The sequence below is a fragment of the Melospiza georgiana genome, chromosome 3 (assembly GCF_028018845.1).
Source record: "Melospiza georgiana isolate bMelGeo1 chromosome 3, bMelGeo1.pri, whole genome shotgun sequence".
Lineage (NCBI taxonomy): Eukaryota > Metazoa > Chordata > Aves > Passeriformes > Passerellidae > Melospiza > Melospiza georgiana.
The window spans coordinates 33,873,755-33,898,499 of NC_080432.1; the positions used below are offsets into that span (position 1 = coordinate 33,873,755).

A 24,745-nucleotide genomic window follows, 5' to 3' on the forward strand; every position below is an offset into this window, starting at 1 on the left:
AAATGTACTTTCTGACCTTTTGCTTCAATTAATTGTGGCAAGTCTGTGTAACAGTTTTAGCTACTAAAAAGCAGCTTGTTGAATCCTTAATACTTGTCTTCTTTCATGATACCGTAGTGATCATCGAATGTTGGATCTGATTTCTTCTGTGATTTGGGAAAAATAGAATCATTATGCAGTAAGAAAGCAATTGTTCTTCATGCATTTTCAGATCTGGTGACTAGGATCCTCTCATATTTTTTTTGTTTGGAACTCATTTACAGCACAGGTGTCACTTGTTAAAGCTTTCGTTGTAAAAAGAATCGAGTTTATCAATGGTTAAAATAGTAGTTTAGCAAAGCTTATTTGTTAATTCCTTCAGTTTCTAGCAGAATCTGTATTTGCAGTTTTGCTCTCATGGCTTCTCTCTGCCGCTCCCCTGCCCCGATGTGTTCTGTCCTGAGGCATCAGTAACAGATTGATATAGCTCTACTGACCCTGGCTATAAAGGATATTGGTGCAGTGCTGGCTGGGGTAGAAAGTGGAATAGCTGTAATTAACCATTTTAATACTTCTTCATACTAATGAAATGCTTTCAAACTTTGGACCAACAAAAGATTAAGCTAAAATTGCCAATCTGTACTTGGAATGATTTCTCTGTGCAAAAGGATCGCTAATCTCTGATTCTAATGTTGAATCATCGCTAATGTTGATTGTGAAGTGGTGTTTACTTTTTAAAATACTGATTCTTTAAAAATATAGTCCATTTCAAAAGCTGTCTCTTTTCACATTGATCTTTCTTTGTCTCCAGCCTGGTTTATTAGATAATTGAGTGTGGGTTACATCACTCAGTTTTTAAAATACTACTAAAATTACCCCATATGAAAAATGAACAATTTGTATGTTTCTTATTTTCGATCATTCTGTTTGCTGTCACTTGCATTTTTGCATCTTGAAGGTTTTGTTCAGGAAATAGCTCTTAGTTCTTTTTAAGCCTTATGGATCAGTCTTGTGTTCCAGTTGCTTTTTGATTTTGCTGTTTATGGTCAAATTTATATTAATAAATGGCTAAATCTTGAACAGAGTTAATTGTTTCAGGAGCATTTCAGGGTTCCTTTTCCCTTACATCCTTCCCCCCCTGTTTTTTTTTTTTTTATTTTAAATTTATGTTCTTCAGGGAATTCGAGCTGAACTAGTGGATCTATGCACGACAAGAAAGACTTGGATTGAAGGAAAACCATTTCCCACTGAGAAGGGATTAACATTGTAGGAGATAGTGAAAAAGAAAAGTAAAGGAGGGCAAAGAGAAAAGCTAAATATCTTTTATACAAATGCTAGGAGCATATGTAATAAGACTGCTGAATGGGAGTGACATGTTTTCAAGGATAAGAAAGATATTATTGGAATAAGACAGACAACCAGGAAAATGAAGGGGGATTTAAAATGCCAAGATACACAGTTTCAGTGAAGGGAGAGCTAATATTAAGCTGAAAGAGATGTAACAATATTGCTGAGGGATAATACTCTATCTGCAGTAGGAAACACTCCTGTTCTCACTACCTCCATTTTAATTTTTTTCTTTAACTACATTTTTTAAAAGCTAAGTTTAGAGGTTTGCGTGCAAGCTAAGGACAGTTTAGTGTAGTTGTGATTCTTGGCTGTTGTACCAGACTTGCTGGTGGTCAGAAAAAAAGCCCTGGCCATAAAAGTATTTAAGACAGGCAATGGTCCCTAAGAAAAACAGAACTTTGATTTGAAGAATGCTGGTGTATTGAAGAGAAGACAGTAAGGAGAGAGATTGTTAGAGATCAGTTATGATATGAACTGTGTTAAAACTACAAATGAGAGCATGTTTCTGCTGTTGCTCTAAGATTGCTATTTTTATGCTGTTAATGAAGCAGTGGAGAATACTGTCACCGTTATGGAAAAACTGTAACTGTAACTCTGTATGTGGAGACAAGAAGCAAAATCAAATGATCAAAAATCATGAAATTTGAAATGGTTGTGGGGTGGGGGTATGGGCTAGATGGAGAAGCAGCCCTAAAGTTATTGATTTTAGCAAAGCTAACTTTGAAGGAAAGCAAAATGCTCCTGGGGTTTTTGCCTGCAATCCTGTGATGAATGGGAAATCCACTCCACACAAGTAGAGAGTACATAGTGTATAAAACACGTAGAGAGGCTGCAATTAAAATTCATCCCAGTTAAGTCAAGAAAAGGAAAGGCCGATATGGGCCTGAGGCAAAAGAAGGAAAGGCAAAGAGACAACTTGCCCCTCCCGACCTTATGCTTTTTCCTTCCCCTTCGCTGTTCTTTGCCATTTCTTCTGCTGTCCCTTTATCTTCTCCAGCCCTTCTGTTTTAAGATAGTTCTGTCACTGTGGTCCCCTGATGAGGTTTCTTCCTCAAGTCTCTTGTTTTTTTCACACTGGATTTCTCAGACTGTGGGCATAACTGTTCAGAGTGCTCATAACGTGAGCAGGAGTCTTTTTCCCCTCTTCTCCCCAAAACCACACTATGCATCCCCTTAAACATGATTGCAAGCTGTATACAGTAGACATTTTTTTTTTCTTAACTTCTTTTATCTGTTTGTGAATCTGGGATGATTTCAATTCACTGTGTGGCAAGGAAAGCCAGAGCTGGGAAGGGCAAGCATGGGAGAATATAACAACTGGTGTAGATGGTGTGGAAATATGAAAATCTTTAGAAAAAGACACTGTGTTGTGCTGGCAGGATTTCTGTGAGAGACGAGAGTGAAACAAACACATCCATGGTTGCAAGTGGTATTCCTTTCTTTTGTGTAAAGTTAGGACACAAATTGTGTCTGCTTTTGGGATCCTCTGTGCAAGTTCCTTTATTGTTCAATCTCCCACATACACTCATTATCAGACATCTTGTTTCAAAGAACAGATGTGAGGAAGAAAGTAAATTTAACTTATTTGAGATCTGAATCTGGGCAGGTGTAAAAGGACATTGCTGAAGCTGAAGGCAATTTGTAGTAGCTGAAGATCTGCCCCTTAACTAATGCAAACAGTTTGAAGAAATTTTGATCTCGCATTTTATTTTCAAAAGGTGAACAAAGATTATAATGGCAGAAGCGGATGTTGAGGAGAGATTTAATGGGACATTAGTGGAAGATTGAATGGTCTATTTCTGTCAATCTGTACTCTCTCTTTTTTCTTTTTTAAATTGCAGTGATTTGTTAACTGTAGGAATTGGCAACAGGCAGAGAGGATGACCATGTGGTCTTATAGCATTCAACTGATGCCCTGTTTCTGAAGATAGTATGAGGGATCATAAAGTTTAGTTCCATGTGTATTGTGATGATAGTTGCATCTATATTTAAAGCTTTCTGTCACTGAAGCACTCTTGGTGTTGTCAGATGTCTATTGGACTGGATGAGCTGCAACTTCTTGCAATTGAATGTCAATAAGACCAAAGCAATTTTGGTTGATTCATAGCACCAGCTTAAGCATATTCACTTGCACAGATTACATTTGACAGATAGTTACCTTCAGCTGAACTCTGTGGTTAGAAGCCTTGGTATATTCTTGACAGTGAGCTTAGAGCTGATGCCTTATGTTTATTTCATATCCTGTTTTTGCCTTCCTAATACTGCATGCGTATGTCTACATTTAAATAAACTCACAGCTGAAGTACTAGTCACTCCACTTGTTATCTCTGGACAGAATGTTGTGATGAGTCAATTTTGGTATTTAAAAAATGGTGGTTTTTTCCCATTTAGGCAGTTTTAATTTCAAAATCTATCTAATGAAAGATTTTATTTTATCGGGAACTTCTGGAAAAGTGTCTGTCAAAGTCTAACAAGAAGAGGATAAGAAAATGAAGAGATAGAGGATATAAGCAAAGATGAAAAAGCATTATTCTCTTTGGAATGTTTTTCTGGTATTCTGTCAGTTTTCTGGCCTGCAGGGAAATATAGTCAGCACAGGTGTTCTTACCCTGTTATGTTAGTGAAAGTTAAAATTGTCTGGATTCTGCGACAAAATTGTGCACAGTGTCATCAAATACTGACGTGTGTTAGCATTCCCTATAAATTTTCCAAAGAAAGGCATCTTTCCTTGTAATTTCTCGTAACAGTTCTAAAATAGTCTGGGTTAAAATAGTTTCAGTCCTTGATTCATTTAGTTAATCCTGTTTATGCTGAACTTGCTTGCATTGAAACTTCATTTGGAACATATTAAATAATCAAACTTTTGAATTTTTTCAAACCATTTCCCTCTGTGGGTTCCTAGTCAGCTTAAAGCACCATCTTGCTTTTGAAGTAAAAATCAGTGATTTAACACCAAATGCCTTGTACATATATTGTTTCCACTCACAAATTCAATTTCTCTTCTTAAAGGCAAGGCTGATTTTCCTATAGAGCTTAAGGAGGTTCTGAAAGGGAGATTTTTTAAATTCTGCCTCTCAGTGAATCATAGGATTGCAGCATCCTTGAATTTTGATATGAATCAACCCAAAATAAAATACTTAAATTAAAATGTTTCTAGTTGCATATTTCAGGTAGACTGATGTGTTCTGGTGAGAGGACAGAGTTGACTCTGTAGTTTTGGCAAGAGTTAGATAATGAATCACAGCCTAGAACTATATTGGCAGGTCTTCCTTCTAGAAATGACAGAGTGGTTGGAAGTGAAGGAATTTCCCCTAACCATGGATGGTAACTTAAGCAACTTTTTTTGAAAATCATCATAATAAAGTCCCAGGCCATGTTGTTACTTATGTTAGTGGTGGCAGTGAAAAGCTTTGAGCCCTCTTTGTTTCCTTCCTGTAAAATGCTGTTTGTCCTGAGAACTAAATATGTGTGAAAAACATCACATTGAAACCTCCATAGTAGCCAGGGTTGCACCTTGCCTCTATCACCTTCTGTTCTTTTCCTTCAGACTTGCAGCTAAGTTGCTTCCAAGGTCTGAAATACAGAGGGATGAATTTGGGTTTGCCTGGGGACATGGAGTTCTTACAGCTCAAAAACTACATTTTTGCCATGTGAAGCTAGTATAGTATTTGAATGTGGAAGGAGAGGAATTTAGAAATGTGAGCAAATAATTTAATAAGAGCAGATAAAATTGATTTTATTTTGTTTATAGCTTTTACATTTGCTGTTGGGCAAACCAACTAAAAACGGACTGAAGATTTGAAATTGTGACAGGGTTATAGCTGGAGCAGCACCAGCTTCACTGGCAAACTCATCAGGCAGTTCTTTTGCTGGTGCAGAAGGTGCCATTTGTCTGTCAAGTGTTATGCAGATAAATTGTCTGAGCTGGCTTGTCCTCTTGGATATTATTCTTTAGTTTCCACAGCCCTCCCTCCCCCAAACCCCCATCCCTATTAACATGGTTATTAGTGTCTTGGCTGGTCTGTTTGAGAACAAGTTCATAGACAAATTCCTCCTGACATATCCTTGTTCTCATATGTTTGCTATATAAATTCATTATCTCTTGCCAAGCCTTAGATCTGCCAAGTTCCCTCTGTTGTCTCAATTTTCATTCCAGATTAAAAAAAATTTAAATGCAAAACACAAAACACTAAAAATGAACTCTTTTTATTTTGAAGGTTGTAAGCTTTATCTCTGAGAGAGGGAAAATAAAAAAAAAGTCCGCAGGAGACTTTGATGTATGTAAAACATCTGCCCAAACATCTTTAGCAATAATGCCATCACAGTGATAGTTCTTATTCTTGACTTATCCATTCAGCTAAGGTTTTACATTTGGCTTAGGCTTCATTTTGTACTTTGTAAGGATGGCTAAGCCATATGGGACTGTAGGAGCAGGGTCTGTACTAGTGTTGGTGAGTAATGTGTGGAGTAGAAGATGGCTAAGAGTGATGTGGAATCCTGACTCATCTGCAGAGGTTAAACTGTGGGAACCTCTTTAGTTTTGGAGCAGTCATAAGGTGGGTGATAGATTACCTGAAGGCTTGGGAAGAGTAGAAGAGTTTTGGGATCTTGGGGTCATAGAACCGTAGAATATCCTGAGTTGGAAGAGACCCACACAGATCATAGAAGTCCAGCTCTTGGCCCTGCATAGCATCAGCCCCGAGAGTGCCTGAGAGCATTGTCCAAACACTTGTTGAACTTTGTCAGGCTTGGGCTGTGACCGCTTCCCTGGGCATCTTGTTCCAGAGCCCAACCACCCTCTGGGTGATGAACCTTGTCCCAGTGTCTGGCCCAAATCTCCCCTGACACAGCTTCATGCCATTCTCTTGGGCCCTACCACTGATCACCAGAGAAGAGATGAGTGCCTGCCCCTCTCCTTTCCAGGTTAACCTGATTTGTTCCCTGTTTGTATTAGTGTTTGAGAAAAATAATACTTGGGAGCAAGAATCTGATTCCACCTGTATTCACTACATTTATCATGTTGTTTGGGGTTTTTGTTGCTGTTGTTTTTTCTTTTTTGTTTGGTTGTTCCTTTTAAAGCTAAATGTAAATATAGTAGAGAAAAAAGAGGAAGTAAAAATTAGTCAAATAATGCAAAATGAGAATAAGGCAAAAATGACGGCTAGGGAAGGATCCTTTAAAATGAATGTTCAAGGTATGTAAATTCTGCAATTTATTCAGTGAGGAAAGGTGTTGAATTGTGGCAGAAAGTTGTCTGCTGTTTCTGATTCATCAATTTAGGGATGCATAGGTGCTCAGATTAAAAAAAAATATATGAAATGCTACAATATGGTTTTTGGTCACTAGCTCTGCTTAAATGACAGCTGAAAGTAAGCCTGGATTCATGCTAGTGGTTTCATCCTGGTTTTTCCCCCAAAATTCTTTTGCTTAGTCCATATCACTGACCTTTCCTCTTTACAGAAAAATCATTTATGAAATATTAAAGCTGTGTGGAAGCCTTTGTAATTGCAGCTTCAGCAAGATTTGCAATTATGCAAGAAAATACTGAAATACATACCTGTGTGCATCTCCTCTCTTTGATATGCAAAAGCCCTTTACTCTTGCTTTATTAACTGTTTCTCACCTGCTTTTGCAGAGGAAATACATGAACCCACATGTCCCCCAGTGGTAAATATGCTGTATGTCTTTATATGAGCAGGTAAAAAGAGCACATTAAGACAGGTTGAAGGTGAAAAAGATTTTTATGCTCAAGTTTCTGATTACACCATTATAGTAGCATCACTAATTCCCCTCCCTCCACCTATTGTCTTCTTTCCTCTGTTGTCATCAGTGGCCATTGTTGATTTGTTGACTCTATTAAAGTATTCAAGGAAGCCACAGGCCTGTCATTTTGGTCATAACCTTAATCTGTTTTCTCACCTTGGGAGAAAATGTGTTAGTACACTGTCTGATTCTATAGAATGGACTTATTGAGAAAGTTCCTGACACGAATCTGCAATACATTTAGAAGGAAAAAAAGGTTTTCTGAATCTTGATTAATTTAACAGATAGCAAGCCATATTTAGCTGGAAATTTTTATAAGAACCACACTAAATTAAGTAACAGTAAGCAATTGTAATGGTACGTTGTATAGTAATTTTTGAGCTGAGTGAGTTTCAGCTCCTCCTGATTTCTCATAATCTCTGATTCCTTGTTATTTCTGAATGATTAAGCAAATAATTTATGCTAACTTCTGCTTTTATTTACATCTCTGTAAAGCCTGTGTAACTTTATTGATTCTGGAGTTGCTTTAGTTTTTAATACAAGTAAAGGGAGGGGTCATTCCTGCTAGCTTGCTGATTTGGAAAATAAATTGAGCTTCCCCCGCCACCTCCCCATTTTTTTCTGCCTTACAGATAAATGGTATAGCTACCTAACTGCTTCTCATAAAACATTTTAAAATTCTTCATATTGTGTATCATCTTCTTTATAATAATTGTTTCTAGTTCTGAGTAACTGCCTGCTGTGCAAATAGGGTGTATTTTAAGGAAAATGAAAACAGACTTGAGTTTTCTTACAGCTTATTTTCTGTTCTCTTATTTGGGGAGTATCTGGGTTTTTTTCTTGTATTTGAGAAATGGACATTGTGTTTTAGTTTGTATTAAGTTTTAAATTTAACTTGCATTTGCAAACTAGCTAAATTTGCATCTTGAACTTAAAAATTTGATTTAAAAAAATTTTTAGTGTACAGATACACGGTTTTTTGAATAATCTTGTTCATGTCAGTTATATATTGTATATCCCTGAACTGCTCCTTTTTAATCTTATTTGAAAACAGTGGTGTCCATTACATGTACTGGAATGTAGTAATTTTCTAGTACTGGGAGATGCATTTTTGGTCCTTGTTTGGCCTGTGTCAGTCAGTCCTGCCCCTCCATCTGAGACTTTGTGTGATGGTCTGAATAGCTGTAAGAGCTGAAGCTGCAGTTGAAGTGGTTGCCATCACTAAGTTGGCTGGAAAACGAAGTAGGCCAGGGTTGGTATCATTCGGCTTAAATGACTGGAAAAGATTTTTTTCTATTGCTTTCATTTTTGGTGCCAGATTCTCTCTGTTGTGGAACTCCTCATTTATGGCCTGCAAATCTGGGAAGCAATCCTTCTGTTCTATTAATCTGTCTTGCCAGACACTGTGATCTAGTTATTAGAACAAAAGATGATGAAAGGAAATGTTAGGATTAAAATGTATTTTATGGTTGCTAGAAGCTCCTATTAGTAAGGGTAAAAAGAATGCATATTCAACCAGTGGAGAAGATTAATGTTGTCTTGAAATAACTCCCTATAATTTACCTGTAATATTTTAATAAATTTTTCCCATGCCAATAAATATTGGAATAGGAAGGATAACATAAAGGATAAGGTTGTACTAACTGAAAAACAGGTGTCTTTGAAGCATACACTAATTACAAATTAAAATATTTGGAAATGAGGCTACTGCCTTGGTTGTGTGTCATTTAGTGCTGTAAAGCTTTGATCTCTGGTTAGTGATCTTTAGCTCTGCTGTGATACATTTAGGGATTCTTAGGGATTTTTTTTAATCAACTATAAAGAATTCTTTTCTATGTCTCTCCTTCCTATCTTATTTATTAGAAATCATTTTCCATGAGGTATATTGGTAGTATTAATATTAGGACCAACTTGTAATGGAAAAATCTTACTAATGCAAAAAGATCATAGTGTTCACTGAAAAAAGGTTCCGTTAACTTCATTTATTTTGGCTGAAATGGTGCAATTCAATTCCACAAGGAAGAGACTAAAATTGTCTCAGTTGCCTTTATATATATGTAAGAGGACATTTTGATGACAGGATGATTAATGCGTGTGAAGAAAAAGCGTATGTTGCTTAAGTGGGCCCGATATTACACATGTACATTTCAAGGTAATAAATGTGGGTGTTATTATGTGACAGCCAAAACTTTGTAGATTGTAGTCTCAGAACTCCCCCAAACTGGCTTCAGCTTTGAAAGGGTCATTGTAGTTCAAAAAAGTGGAGTCAGTATAACTGTGTCTTTTACTTGGTATCAAAATGTCTTCTGCCTCTGTGTTGATAATGAGGAATATTAGGCTTTTTTTGTTTTTTTGAAAAGGGCATATTGTTAATTTTTATTGTACTACTACATATTTTTACTCTACCTATTATACTCTTTACTTGTAACTGTTGGACTGTTTCTTTATTTATACATTGGTATACCAATATGCATTATACCTATAAATATCAGTACAATAGAAGGCTTATATAAAAAAAAGAGAAAGAAAGAACCCATGGTATTCTTCAGTCAAGGAGCTTCTGCTTTTTGCCATAGTCTCTTAACCAGTGCAACTGCTCTGGAGTATTTGGTTGTGATGTTTCTTTTTTGCCACACAGATTACTGCAAGGTAGTGGAAGTTAGCAGTTCTGTTAGCACTTAATATGTGAAGATACTGGCTTTTGTTTGCATGACAGTTCTACTTGATCCAAACCAAGTGGCAAAATTCATGTTAAATTTCATTGTTGTGTTTTTGTGAGTAGGATCTGAAGAGCACAGATCTTTAGGTAAGAAAATAAAATTATAATAAATTTCCTGTACCTGTCTCATTAGCAGTAACATGGGCACAATCCTGTGCCATATATTATCTGGAATGACCCTTTCTTGAACAGGGAGGTTGTACCACATGATCCACTGTGGTACTTCCAACCTTACCCTGTCTGTGATTCTGCAGTACTGTGACCCATATGGCAGGGAAGCTTTCCTTGCTAGGAAGTGCTTTTGTTTGGTATTGCTGTCTCTGATGCACAGTTTGTTTGTGCTAGAGAGCTATAAGCTTAACTTGGGATGCACTGAAGGAATTTGCCTGTCAGCTCTTTGGCCCTGTACCTCTCATCTTTGAAACTCTTCCAGATCACACCGAGAGTGCTATTAGAGGAAAGAGTATTGATATCTTTCACCACGTCAGTTCACCATCAAATGGATTTTCCATTGCTTGGAGTTGGTATTAAGTTCTATGTTGGCAGATGCTGATGTAGTTTCAGAGCAAATGGATCTTAGTAACTAATCCTTGCCACCTCCTTGAGAGGTGATTTGCTGTATCTGACAGATGGGGAAGCACAGGAGTGAGAGGTGGTTGTAGAGCTGGTATTAGAGTGCTGATGTCCCAGGCTTCTGGTCCTGTGCTCTGCACAACCACACAGCCAACCTTTCCTACCCATCTCTTGTTACTCTCTTGGGGCAAATTCTTATTGAACATTATTAATAAGGACAACTGGGGAATAATCCTGTTGTCCTAGTCAGGAGAGAAAGTGTCTTTTAGTTCTGTGCTATTGTATGGAATTTAATGCTAACGGTCAGGAGACCTTAAATAACTACATCAAACAGCCCATTTGGTGCCAGCCTTTTCTTATTTAGCTTAGTCTAAACTGACACCAAACTTTGAGACCTCCTCTCCTCCCACAGTGGAGAGCCACTGGGATTTTTTATACCACACATGGTTTCCCTCCTACATTTTCCTCCCATGTCAGATATTCATACCCCCTTTAATAACCAGCAGGGGGATCATTACATTGAGCTACTGCCAAATGCATAATGACTGCTGCCTTTGCCTTACACAGTCACTGCACTACTGATATCCAATTCAGCATTGTAAAGTGCTTAGGGCTACCTTGGGGATGTGCTATATTAAACCCAACTATTCTAAATCCTATTTAATACAAAGAGATTGGTGGTGGGGGAGGGGGGAGGGAGATTTAAAATTGTCATTAGTCACCTATTTTCAACAAGTAAAAATACCTGGTCACTTAGGGCCCACTTCTGTCACTCTTAAGTCATGAATGGACCCCCTGATTTTAGTATGGGGTGCATGGAGGTGAACACTCTGCTTGACACAGGGGGAGGCAGAATTAGGTCCTATAAAGCTGTGCCTGAGACAGTAAGTTTTCAAGAAGCTGATGGGGGTGAGCATGCCCATTTCTGAATTCCCCTTAGAAATGTTTTACAGTGGAAACAGGAAAGCGGGAACATGCTTCATATCTGACTAAAAATAAAGGTACTCTTAAACTTGTAAAAGGCAACATTTTTATTTGAATGATATGACAGAGCTGCCACAGGAGTGTTACCTGCTATAAAGAAAGCTTAAGAATTATTACCTTTATTAGACCAGTGACACTGAGCTTTAGCCATACATTTCTAACTTCTGTCCCTCTACAGAGACAATTTTCTTTTCTTAAATAAACTGTCATGCTAGTGTTAATATATTGTTGGCTCCCTCATACTCTGAGAATACTGCTGATATAAAACATGTATATGTTAGATTGGTAATAGTATCTTTAGTGTAGCTGACTAGAACAAATGTGTTTCCCTCATGGCTGTGCTAATGTGATAAAGGAAAATTGGCTGTTCATCAGCTTTTGGCTGGGTAAAGACAGTAGAGATGGAACCACATTCTTTTTTATGCATTAATACCACTGAGAACTTTTCACTAGTTATATTTCATGTGCAGGCATGTTGTGCAAAGATGTTGTAAAACATGAGATAATGCTACAAATAACAAAGTAGAAAAGCCTGTATCTTTTATGATGATAACAGTCAAACACCAAATGACAGTAACAGGCTGTAAAAAATGTGATGCAGAAAAAATGCAATGTAACCACAATATATACGTATACTTAGGCTCTTGCAAATAGGGCATCAGATGTTTAGAGGGCTTTGTATTAAAATTAAATAAAGAAATTGTTATATTTAGGTCATTGATGTGTCAACACAAAAGATAATTTAAAATGGAGAGATGTATTTTGAGCGGTGAAACTCATATGCAATAACTTTTTGAACAAATCTCAAGGCTTAGTAATTATGATAATAGCCTTCAAATTTCCATCAGTGGAAGGGCAATAAATATTCCTGTCTAAATTTGGGAAATATTGACTGAATCTGGAAATGGCAATAAAGCTCAGCATACATGTTTATGTTTGAAAGTACAGTTTAAGGAGGAAAAATTCATTTGTACAATCTTGTGTGAAGCCAAAAGAAAAAAAGCCAAACAAACCCCTCCATTTTATTTCATGTTTTCTTTCTTAAAATGCTGATAGGCTCATGTTGCTCAAGGCACAGATGCTGATCATCTGAGCTCAGATTTATAGATAATTGTGTCCATTTATCTTGGTCTGAAATTTGAAAGATTTTATTATCAGAGTAGTATTGTGTGTGCTTATATTGTGGTTTTCAAGCTGATATTTTGTTAACTGGTAAATAAGTTCTGTCTTTCCTTTTTTTGCAACAAATTATTCTGGCTTGTAAGCCTTCTGTGTCCTCACATAGGTATTGTTCTTATGGAAGCAGTAATTCCAGGTTTATTTTCTTTTGATTGGCATGACTGTCAAGATGGGCTAAAGCACTCTAGTTTTATTTGTCTTGATAGACTTGATTCACGAGGCATATGTACCTACAAAATTAAAATAATACTCTCTTAATTGGCAGCAGCAAAATGGTGTTTCAAAAGTTTAAAGCTACCAAGTTATCATGTGAAAAAAGCTTTATGCAAGCTAAACATTGCTAAAACCCAAGTAATTTAATTTTTTTTGCAAATAAACTTACTGAAATAAAAATTTTTGGTAAGTCCAACTTAGTTTCTATAATTAATTTCATTAATGAATATAGCCATAATACTTTTGGTTTTCAGTTTGTGTGGGCCTGGATTTTTAAAATGAGAATACTGAATTTCATATAATGTAAGGCTGAGAGGTACTCCCATGTTATTAAACTTTTCCTAATTTTGGGTAACCTAAGTCTGAGCATTTCTAATGCAAAAAAAACCCCAACTTTGTCAAAGCTCAGCATCTTGTGACTTTGTGGAGCTGGGAGAATGCCATAAAGAATTTCTATGAACGTTAGCTCAGATTTAAAATGAATTGGCAGGAAAGGGAGCACTTGCAGAAAACAGTGCCCTGGGGTGCTGGCTGAGTGCATATTCCTAGCCAAGGGTTCCCTGGATGAAAGGGAATTACCCAGTGGGTGTAAAGCAGATGTAGGCAGTTCCTATACCGTTCCCTTCAGCCCTTGTAGAAGAAGCATGTTTGGGTTAGGGAGGCATTTTGGGGGCTGTTGGAGGCCAGTGTTTTATTATCTTGAGCATGGTGTGCAGCCCCTTGAGGCCTGTTTGAAGTGATGTATGAGAAGAGCTGTGACAGCTGTAACATGTGCCCATGGCCCAAAGTGGTGGTGGAGCTGTAACCAGCCTTGTACCTTGTGAAACACACCCGCCCTTCTTTTCCTCCCTTCCCCTCCATCTCCACCAGATCCCTGTGCTGTAGTTCTTTCTTTAACCCCTGTAGAAATTTTATACCCTCTGCATCTTTGTGGTGATAGGTTAATGAAAAAGAGGTAACTGCTTCAGTAGGCACCAAAAATAAAGACACACAACAAATGGCCTGAGGTAATGTTACCAGTTAATCAGTGATAGACAAAAAAATGTAGAGAAATTAAAGTGATTGCATGATAAAGCATGTGTTTGCCCCTTTGATTCTATAGGTGCATCACAGCCGAATTAGTTTCTTTTTGAATGGTTGGGAAGATGATAACACAGCTTTTGATTCAAGGACTCTTATGGGAACAGTTATAGATACTGATGATGATGGTACTCTGCAAATTGGACAAAGCTTCACAGGTAAATCTTGTAGTACTTTAGTGGAATGCACTGGAATAATCAAAATATACATTATGTGGTTAGAAGAAGCGTGTGAGTAATTTAAGTTACATATATGGTGTGAAGTAATACCTTACTGTGGAAGAAAATTCGTATTTTTCAATTATCTCTCTCAAAAGATTGGCTTGAAGATAGAATAAATTATGATCATCTACCAAACATCTATGTATAGGAATATATTGATGTTTGGTAGATGATAATAATTTATATGATGGGTTTTCCTGAATTCTCTAAAACATGTATGTAAAGTGACTTGTTCCAATAATTTCTGCCTGTAGTTTTTCTGAGTAAATATAGGTAATATATATTCTGTTTCAGAATGGAATTTTGCATGGCGACTAGACTACTCTCTCTGCAGAGTCAGGAAGAGAGCTGAAGGTTTCTGGCTGTCTGTGTTCTTCAGTTTTATCAATACTCATTAAACCATGGCAGAATGAGAATCTTTCAGCCTCTAGTAATGCCTGGAAGTTTTACTCTTCATCTACATGTAGAGTTTTATATGTTCTATTTCATGACATGATCATTGAAGAACAGTGGGGGATGTTTGGTTACTTTTCACTAATTCTTGGCTCTGCAGGTATAAGAACACTAACTATTGCTCTTCAGGAACATGCACAATTTGAAGTTGGTTCTAAAAATATGTCCCATAAAAAGTTTTATTGTGGCTTTGGGCAAGAAAGTAGTCTGTTCCCCATTTCTTAAAGCTTGTATTTGGAAATGTACTTTGTTGTGATTTTGATTCTGAATGCTGGATAGCTAATAATCATGTAAAAGAAAGGAATCTTTTAAAATGCTTTTTATCTTTATTGTATAAATTGATAGGTACAGTTGTACCTACTGTATCTCTTCTCTAATTAGAGGTGGCACATGGACTGGCTCATTACTTCTGTCTAATGAGCCGGTCCCTGTGCCACCTCTCTAATCAGAAAAGAGATAGGTACAAAATGTTCTTATAAAGTTATTATAAATCATTCTTTTTTATCAAAAAAATTAAGTCACTGCCCTCTATAGTTTTGTCCAGGCCCAAGATGGTTTCATTCAGGAGGGGTAATTGTGCAAGAGAGATTTCTGAGTGCTGAATTAAAGGTGCTCTCATGCAGTGCAAAGCTGCCTTCTGCTCAATAGATTATTTATAGTATATTTCCTTAGGTTTAGAGCAATTTGTTGGAAGAATGCAAGATTTTCGATTTTACTCAGTGGCACTTACAAACAGGTAAAGAACTTTTATTTTTGTAGCAAAATAAGAGTGTGGTGAGAAAGAAGTGTAGATAACAATATGCTTATTTCCCAAAGTGTAGTGGTTTTCAGATGTTTCCTTTAGATAATTGCTTGTGACGATGTAGTTCCCTGAGCCTCATTTCAAAGATTACCTTTAATCTAAAAAATCTTGAGTTAAAATAAATTCAACAACTGAATGTGTTTTCCTTTTGAACTGTTGCTTAAATAGGCTTGATGTATGTAGTGGTGTGTGTAGTGTATATGTAGGGAAGCAAACATTGTCATAAATATGTGCTCTCCTTGTTATTGTTGTCCTTGCTACAACCTGACTTAGTATGTATTCTGCAGAGAGTAGATCCAGTTGCTAGATTTCAATGCTTATAAACTGTCTAGGTGTTACCTACTCATCATAATTCTGTCATAATAGTGTGTGCTGATAAGCTTAGTCCTGGTGGATAAGACTTGATAAGCTTCCCCCGAGCTGTGTGTAAACGGTAGGGCAAGGAAGGGAGCTGCAGGGTCAAAACTGGACCACTCAGATGCCAGTCTGATGGGCAGGACAGCCATTCCTAGGATTGGCATGCTGGCTTTGTGGCTGGAAGGTTGGCTCCCCGTGCTTAGCTGTTGCTTTCCTCTGGTTTCACTTCCCCATGGTATCCCTGTCAGGTAGTCTTGGTGCTCCCCTGCCCCACACACACACCCCTGCCCTGAGGTGCCACTGTCCCTTGCTCTTCAGACGAAGCTGTCACCATAAGCCACCAATGACTTAGCTCCCTCAGCCCACAGAGCCCTGGGCAATTGCTTTGACTTCCTGTGTTCCTGAGGCCAAATTACTGTTGCCACTGCAATTTCTGTTGCCCTCCAGCCTCCCTTCCTAGCACATTACAAAGAGATGTTACCTTTGTTATCCAGCTCATGCTGGATTAATCCAGTCGTTTCAGGCTGGCCAGAAGTAGTCAAGTCCTGTTTGTCTGCTTGGTGCTTCCGGGGAGGCTGTGCACAATGACACTCAGAATTGCAGACCTTCAGGCTACTTAATGATAGTCTTTCAATAAGATGTAGAGCAGATTCCTCAGAGCTCAGCTGTCTGCAGGACATTATGATGAACTGAGCTCCTGTGAATTGGAAGCATTAATGTGAATCTGAATTCCAAGTTTTATGAAAATCACGGTGGTTGTATTTCTCAGAGCAATGCTTGTCAAATCTTTTGAACTACAATTTAGGTCAGTAAAATGAATAAAGCTTAACAATTGAAAATTAAGGTATTTTACAGACTGTTTTTACCTACTGATGTCTTTCTAGATTTGATGTTATATCCACAAATAGCATGGTGCAAAATGTTTCTCTGGGATAAACTGGGAGGAAAAGTCTTTGGGAGGAAAAGTCTTGCCTGCATACCAATTAATTTAGGCTATGGATACGTAAAAAGTTGTGTAACTCTGGGTTCTGTGAAAGCTGTAGTGGCAGCTAGCAAGTATTTGTTTGCTTAATAAGCACACAAAATTACGTTCTTACTGATCAAGTAGGAAAATGGGAAAAGTTACAAGGTTTAAATAAAAAAATTCAGTCTCTTCTAAACTCATAAAATCCTTCCTTTGTATCAGCAATGAGCAGATAAAGAACTGTTCATGTCATCCATGTATCTGCTTGCTTGCCTGCCTACCTACCTTTGTATTTATTGCAGATGATGATGTCAGAGGGAACTGAAGTATCTCAATGATTTGACATGACTAGGTTGATTGCAGTTAAAAAAGGGGACATCTTCATAAAAATTAACTAAAAGTGAAAATATTTCTATCCAGATTTCCTAAGGTACAATATGATATTGTTCAAGCTGGTCTTTTGGGAGGATTTGAGTGCAAACACTGAACTTCACTGTGGTTACAGGCAGTACATTGGCACTATGGTGTGTTTAAGAACAGAATCCAGACTGCTGATTGGAGTCAGACATGATGCTGCAATAAAATGTTAAGAATTTTTCTCCTCGCATCTATGGTGGGATTAATCTGTTCTGTTTAGCTTTAGACCTCTTACCAAAGAATTTCTTTCCCTTGGTGTCTGAAGAACTCCATATGCTCTTCAGACACCAAGGGCAATGGAAGGAGCTCCAGGATGGTTCTTCCCAGGTACTTTCTGAAGATGCCTACTGCTACCATTGATAATGTAGAGACCTTGGGGGAGCCTTCACTCCTAGCTGAGTGCCCCATTCTTACGAGTTCACATCAGGAGTTTAGGGCTTCTGCTATAATCTAACCTGAATTTTGTTTAATCTATGAACCTAGATGCACAAAGTGACATTTGTTCTTGTTGTCACGTATCTAATTACTATTCTCTATGCTGTGACAGAGACATTTTGGAAGTATTCTCTGGAAAATTCCCTCATCTTCATACGCAGTCTGAGTGCCGCTGTCCTGGAAGTCACCCCCGGGTACACCCTTTGATACAGAGGTACTGCATCCCTAATGGTGCAGATGATACCACTAATGACAGGGTGCTGAGGCTGGATGCAGAAGCCCACCCTCTCCACTACATCAATGATAATGACATTGGGACCACTTGGATTTCATCTGTGTTTGCTAATACTGCAGCTCTGGATCGTGGTGTTTCAATCACAATAGATTTACAAAATGGACAGTATCAGGTAATGGGAAGATGCCGTTTGCCATTTATTGAAACAAGACTAAGGAAAGATTTTTATAGATATCACGTTGCAGTTTTGAGGATATTCAAACCTTATGCTTTACAATGTTATCCTTAGAGGACCAGGAAGAAAGTTTCCTTTATTGGCATGCAACAGTGCAAAAGTCAACAAAATGCATTATGGTTCTCAGCATTCTCTTTTGATGTGCCTGTTTTAACCAGCAGTAATCTAGAGTAGAAACACAAGAGTTGATCCTGTGTGAAGGCACCAGTATTTGGAAACTGATTGTTGTCTCTTAACTCCACTTTTGTAAATTTCAGCTTTTATTTTAATTTCTATTAAAACTTAAGGTGCTTGTTTTGTACCTGCTGGTAGAAAACTGACTGCAGATAAACGAAATTTAATGTATCAAATGCACATTGACATATTAGAGGGTGTTTCTGTTTGTAGATGTTCTGGAGGTGATAGATTATCCTCCCAAGGCATATGTGGGAGGAAAGAAGAAAATAAGCAGGTGTAGTTATTGAAGAGGCCATATTGCTCCTAAGCCTCCACTAGGCTCTTGAAGAATGTCAGGATGTCTTGGAAACAGGGACATATCAGAACAGGGGCTGCATTCACAGTAGGGAATTCACCAAATTTCTGTGTATTCTTTCTGGCCTATTCTTTTTTAATTATTGGTGAGTAGGGAAAGAATATGATGACAGGCTTTGGCTACGTATGTAAACATTTGTTGTTTAGTTAAAAGTGATTTTAAATGAATGTGAAACTCTTGACTTTTGCTTATTTGGTACACACACTTCTGCTTAAGCAGTATGCTGAGGGAAGTGTTGTTTAAAACAAGGTATTTGATGAGATTCTGAGCTAAAAATATGTAGAATTAAAAAAAAAAAAACTTACCTGCTGTCAGACAAACAACTTGTTGAATATTTGGAACCACAAAGTTACAACTTTCATTTTTACCAAAATAACATGGCTTTAACAAATTGTGTACCTGACTTTGTAGTGCATTTTCAGTCTTTGAAAAAAAGTAAAGTTCTGATGCAGTAGTTCAGTAGTTGTCTGATAGTGTCTGAGAAATCAAAGAGCTTGTTCAACAAAAAAGATTCTCTCTGGCTTTAGTTAGGAATATGTGGGGTGAAATATGGCTACTTCTGTCTATGAGTGGTAAAGCAGACTGTATAGCTACAGTAAAAAAAAGGTTTACATTCTCATTGTTTTACAACTTAGCCATTAATATCAGTTCATAAATTTGTTATCTTTTTGTAGGTATTCTATATTATACTGCAGTTCTTTAGCCCACACCCTGAAGCAATAAAAATTGAGAGGAAAAAAAGAGATGATCTAGAATGGGAAGACTGGCAATATTTTGCTAGAAATTGCAGTATTTTTGAAATGGAGAACAATGGATCTCTGGAAAAACCAGATTCTGTCAACTGTCTCCAGATGCATAGGTATGAGTGAGTATTATCTGCATAAAACAGATGGTTTGAACAGGTAACATCCTGACACGATTCACTGATATGTCCCAATGAGATAGAATCTTTTAATTTGGTACAGTCATTTGTTATGGATTGCTGAATATATCAAAGATCCTAAACATGACCTTTCAAATCAAAATTGCCAAAAAGTCTCCTGTAATTTTTATCAGATTTTAATAATTTATGAGTCTGAGTCAATTGATTCCTCTGTTATTTTTGAGGCAGAGTTTCAAAATGTTACTTGTTAGTTTTTTGATGGCTATTGTCAGTAGAATTGCAGAACACTGAGAGGATAAGTGGAGGAAGGTACTAATATAACATTGTTCTAAACAGTCTAGTAAATATGGAAGTCTACCTTCTGATCTCTGAGAGGGCAACTTGTTCCGAAGCTTAGGAACGAGGCCAGACTGAAGTACAAAAGCCAGTCATTCAACCCTGCTAGTGTTATGCAATGCCTGTAAAAAATGAGTTGAAGCTTTCTCATCTTTCTAAGCAAGAAGTGATATAAAACTCTGGGAGGAGAGGCAAGAAGGATTATTACCATTTAGAAATACATTGCAAGCCCTTTTACTTTCAATTAACATGTGAAAATTGAAAGCTGTATAATATATAAAATATACATTTACTATATATAGTGTATAACGTACATAATAGTTAATATGTTACCTTATCACACACACATATCTGTGTATGTACACATACATATATATAATTGAAATTTTGCCCCTGCATACATTCAACTGCATTATTTCTTGCCTGAGTTCAGATGCCAGTCAGTATTAGATTTGTTTAGTACTTGGCTGGAAATCAGTGAGAAAATACTTTTCCAGGTGCTGTAGGTACTTTGCCTTTTTTTTTATCCCCACTTTTTCTACCTTTCTAAGACTTTTCAAGTGTCAGCATCTTTGTCTGTTCTCCAGGAGTTCAGTATTCTGAGGAGAGGAGCATAAGGTCATTTGAGTTACACCATTCTTCTGGAAAGAAATCTGAGCTTTATTGCTGATCTTTGAAGCAGAGGGTAGAGGAAAAGGGAAATATCTTAAGTAAGACAGATGTTTTTGGATAAATAAGGGAGGTGCAATATCTTTTTCAACCCCAAAATATGAATTTTTATAATTTTAAAAAAGAGCAGAGGAGTTAAATATGGACTGTTTCCATAAATAAATGGACTGTTTTCTAAGCAACACAGTTTCTCCCCTTCAATTAAAATGTAAATGATGATAGGAAATGATATGAATGAATAATTTTTGGGTACAGCTGATGTACAGAAAGCTTTAAGTGATAAGACATATATTGGTGAATATTCTGTGTGCTTAAAGAGTAGCTACTGTTGGAACAAAGCCCCAAATTTATGTCAGCAGTGTAACAGAGTTCCCTGGAGGATTTTATTGTAAAACAAAACTTGTTTCTCTCTCTTTCTTTCATACCCACAAACTTGTAGCTGCCAAGACATGTCCAGATTGTCTGTCCAGGATTTAGACACCAGTGTCCTTGTGTCCTAGTGGTCTATCTAGGATTCCCTGGATTTACATGGAAGACAAACGACCTTGGTTTTGAAATCCTTACCGTAACTTGATGGTTCTTGTTTTGGTGATCACATGCTAGTACTGAATGGACTCTCTTTTGTGTCCTTTAGGAAATGAAAGTGATTAAGGTTTTTGTTTCTCCATCCTGTACCACCTATGTAAGTTAGGAGTTGCTCACTGTCCTTTATCCCCCTATCAGAGGCTTGAATCTTTGCTTAGTCTGAATATTGGCTGCCCCTTATTTTAGAATCTCCTTTGTTTTCCTGAGAAACTGCATGTAGATGCCCTAAAATCTTGATGACCTGCTTATCTAGTTGCCATCAGCCTTACAATCTTTCTGCTGTTCCTTCTGATGCTTCCATACCAACATGGTGTTGTTTATCTGCCATTTGTACCTGTCTAAGCATTTCCATTACAGTTCTATACGACATGGAAAAAATATACTTTATTTAGTTTTCTGTGGAGGGAAAGAGAAGGCATAATCACCTAGAGAAGCAGATATATTCCACTGAGATTTTTGTGAAGCACTGAACTGGATTAGGAACTCAGGAAATTCAAAGATCCTTCATGAAGACAGAAGAGCTTGGCTCAGCAGACCTAGCCTAACTAGAAATCTCATCTTTCAAAAACTGACATATTTTCAAGTGACATTTTTTGAGTGTTGCATGTCAGGTGCCAGGTGATTACGTGATAATGTAATATCTATTTTTAATGATCCCATGTAGGTGTGCAAATAAGCAGACTTTCTTTTCTCTTCCAGAGGCTAAACTCTGCCTAGTACACAGACCAAGATGACATAATTTGTACCAAGTTGTGCAAACGTGCACTTTGTATCTACTTGTTTACTCAGTTTTACTTGAATTCTCAGGACTGTCCTTCCCCTTCCTGGGCTCAAATATGTGGTTTTATTCTCAGTCTTACTGCTTTCCATCACATTATCTTGTCCTTCACTTGCTGGAAGGTAGCATGTGTTTCTAACCATATCATCAGAGGAGTTGATAATATGGTCCCGTGACTCTGGAATTCAAAATATGACAATTGTTTCTGTATGTTTTTTTTAATGTGTTTAGCAGGTGTATTACTAACAACGTAAGCCTATTAATTATTGTGTTAGTCGACTGAATGTTTTCCTTATGTGGTTCAAGCCTAGTTCGTGTTTCTCAAGGACAGTGTGTTAAATCTCTTGAAAATGTGTGCCGGTGACACTGTATCAATCACACTTTAATCATATTTTGAAGTTGCCTGGTAAAGGCTTTACTTTTAATTGGAAATTTTGGGTTTGGAGAAGAGCATGGTAGTTTAACAGACAAAACAGTCATATAGAGAACATTTCTTTTCCCCATCTTGAATTCTGGTGACTGGAAATCCACTGACATAAGAATTTTTATTCAGAAAGCATGAAACTACCATTTACAGTTGAGACCCTGTCTGAGAAACAGTATGTTAGGGGCTAGAATCTGTAAAATATGTAATATTTTGAGTTTAATTTGTTTTCCTCTCTATTTAAACAGCTTTACACCGTATTCTCGTGGTAATCTAACTTTCAGTGTTCTTACTCCGGAACCAAATCACCGACCTGGTTACAATGATTTTTATAATACTCCATCTCTTCAAGAATTTGTGAAAGCTACACAAGTGAGGATTCATCTCCGTGGCCAGTATCACACTAGTGAACCTTGGGTAAATTTTAGGCATAGGTACTATGGAGTTAATGAAGTTACAGTCAGTGGAAGGTAAGTGTTATGTGATTCTTCCCACATCCAGCACTGTCTCTGACTGTTACTCTGCATGGCATATAGGGACCTGCCTAAAATTCGATCTACTTGTTTTGCTTTTACATCTATGATTGAGAAAGGAATTTGGTCTGAAGCAGTATATCAAGTTGGAAATGACTGGTGTACTGTTTTGTAAAACTGTTTCCTCACTTTTTTTTTTACAATTAATTGTACTTATTACACAAATCTGTCAAAAGCAATCCTTTCCTTGGAATTACCAATGCCTCTAAGCAAAGGCTTATGTCTGAAACAATGGCTTATGCTTTATTTCAGTTAGTCTTCCAAGCTATAGATTCCCAGACATGGCAATTTTAGCAGTCATGCAGAGCTCTTCCTTTGTTTTAGTTGGAGTTTTCCTTTCAAAATTGGGTAGCTGTCAGTAAAACTGTTGTACTATCTGTGACTGACAACTTTATTGTATGTTATAAGTGTGCTGTCTTGTGAAGGGACTAATTATGCCCTGGAAATAATATGCAAATTTGGCAATGAAATAGTTTCCAAGAAGCATATGGTGCAGATTTGTAAGTATTCCTGAATATTGTTATTCCTGAAATTATATTGGTAGCTCTCATTTTGAGAGAAAGTGCCCTGTTAGAAGTCTTGTTTACTTTAAAATTTTCTATCTTATTAATATATTTTGATTATTGATTTAGATGTATTATGATAATGCGTTTACTAAAACAGCTTTACATTGGTGATGATGTTACAGTAAAATAATTTCAGCTGTAATTTGCAAAGCTGTGTCATGCCTCCAGAAGAGCAGCCTTGCAGGTAGAGTGGTATGGTTATTGTCTATTAAGACCCTATACAGATTTTATTTTAGTAAGAATTGGAAATTTTAATAGAGATAAAATGGGTTAAAATTCATAATTATTCCTGATGTGGTTAAGATTTCTTGAAAAACTAGAGCCACACTGGAAGTTTTAATATTGATGAATAATTGTAATTTATTTAATAAAAACTTACATATCAATGTTACATACTGAAATACAGTTTTCATCACATATCATATAAGGCAAGAGTAGCTCTACTACATGCTGGTTTTTACTTTCTTCAAAAGCAATTGTTGATGCTTAAAAATATATTGAGTGAAGTAATCTTTTGTAGTTTACTGCACCTAAGAACATTCTCTTCAGTGACATTTATTTGTTCTTACTAAAGAACCAGGCTATGTAATACACAAAATTGACTTTGTGACTGTTTAGTATGTTTTTGCACAGGTGTGTTTTCACGTTCTAACTTTTGACACCGCCTATTGTTCTTTCAGGTGTAATTGCCATGGCCATGCTGATGATTGTGACACAGCTGTGAAACCATACAGGTGTCTGTGTGTCAAGGAAAGCTATACAGAAGGAAATAATGTGAGTCTCATCTTCGTCTGTCTGTGCCACCTCTGAACAGCCTCAGCACTGGGATTTCAGACCTGGGAAAGAGTGTGTGTTAGTATGAGTGTGTTAGTGTATGTGTGTGTTAGTGTAGGCCTGTCTTTCAGAGGGAAACTTTCTGTGGCAGATTTGTATCAATTAAGGAAAAAGATGTATTCCACTCTCCACCCTCACCAAAAGCCATTCCGTCGCAGACCATCAGGAGTGTTGTCTTCAGGGATTTGACTTTTTATTAGAGATTATGCCACTTTCAAACATGAGGTGCAAACCTGAGATTAGACTGTGAGCGTCTAATAAAGATTGTCTCTGCCTGCTGTAGCAAGTAGCAAGAGTCCTGTAGGGTGAAGGTACTATCCATAGTAATTTTAGTCTGCTCCTGTGGACTCCAGACCCATTCAACAGGTGGGATGCAGTAAGCAAAGCCCTGGAGTTCAGCTTTCGATTTAGTTTCGTTTGAAAGGAAACAAAGAGTTCAAGTGGTCAATAATGCAATCCAAAGCACTACAAATGCAAAATTGTAATTTTCATTTGTAATTCTAACAGTTTTATAATTCTTGGCCATGGAAGAACCAAAGTGGGTTTGATTACTGTAAGTCATAGTATTCTAGATAAATATGTGGAGGAGAGCTCAATGGTACCACTTTCCAGTAATTTCATGCAGCCTTTGCTTTTCTTAGAAGCT

At 37.2% G+C, this 24,745-nt stretch overlaps 1 protein-coding gene across 1 annotated transcript in view; it reads left to right on the forward strand.

Annotated features, from left to right (window-relative positions):
• Positions 1–24,745, forward strand: part of USH2A (usherin) — a 372,550-nt gene that overhangs the window by 16,686 nt on the left and 331,119 nt on the right. The window contains exons 3-8 of the mRNA XM_058020039.1: positions 13,863–13,998; positions 15,187–15,250; positions 17,602–17,896; positions 19,166–19,350; positions 22,415–22,636; positions 23,946–24,039. Coding sequence (XP_057876022.1) covers positions 13,863–13,998; positions 15,187–15,250; positions 17,602–17,896; positions 19,166–19,350; positions 22,415–22,636; positions 23,946–24,039 — 996 coding nt within the window. The remainder of the gene's footprint in view (positions 1–13,862; positions 13,999–15,186; positions 15,251–17,601; positions 17,897–19,165; positions 19,351–22,414; positions 22,637–23,945; positions 24,040–24,745) is intronic.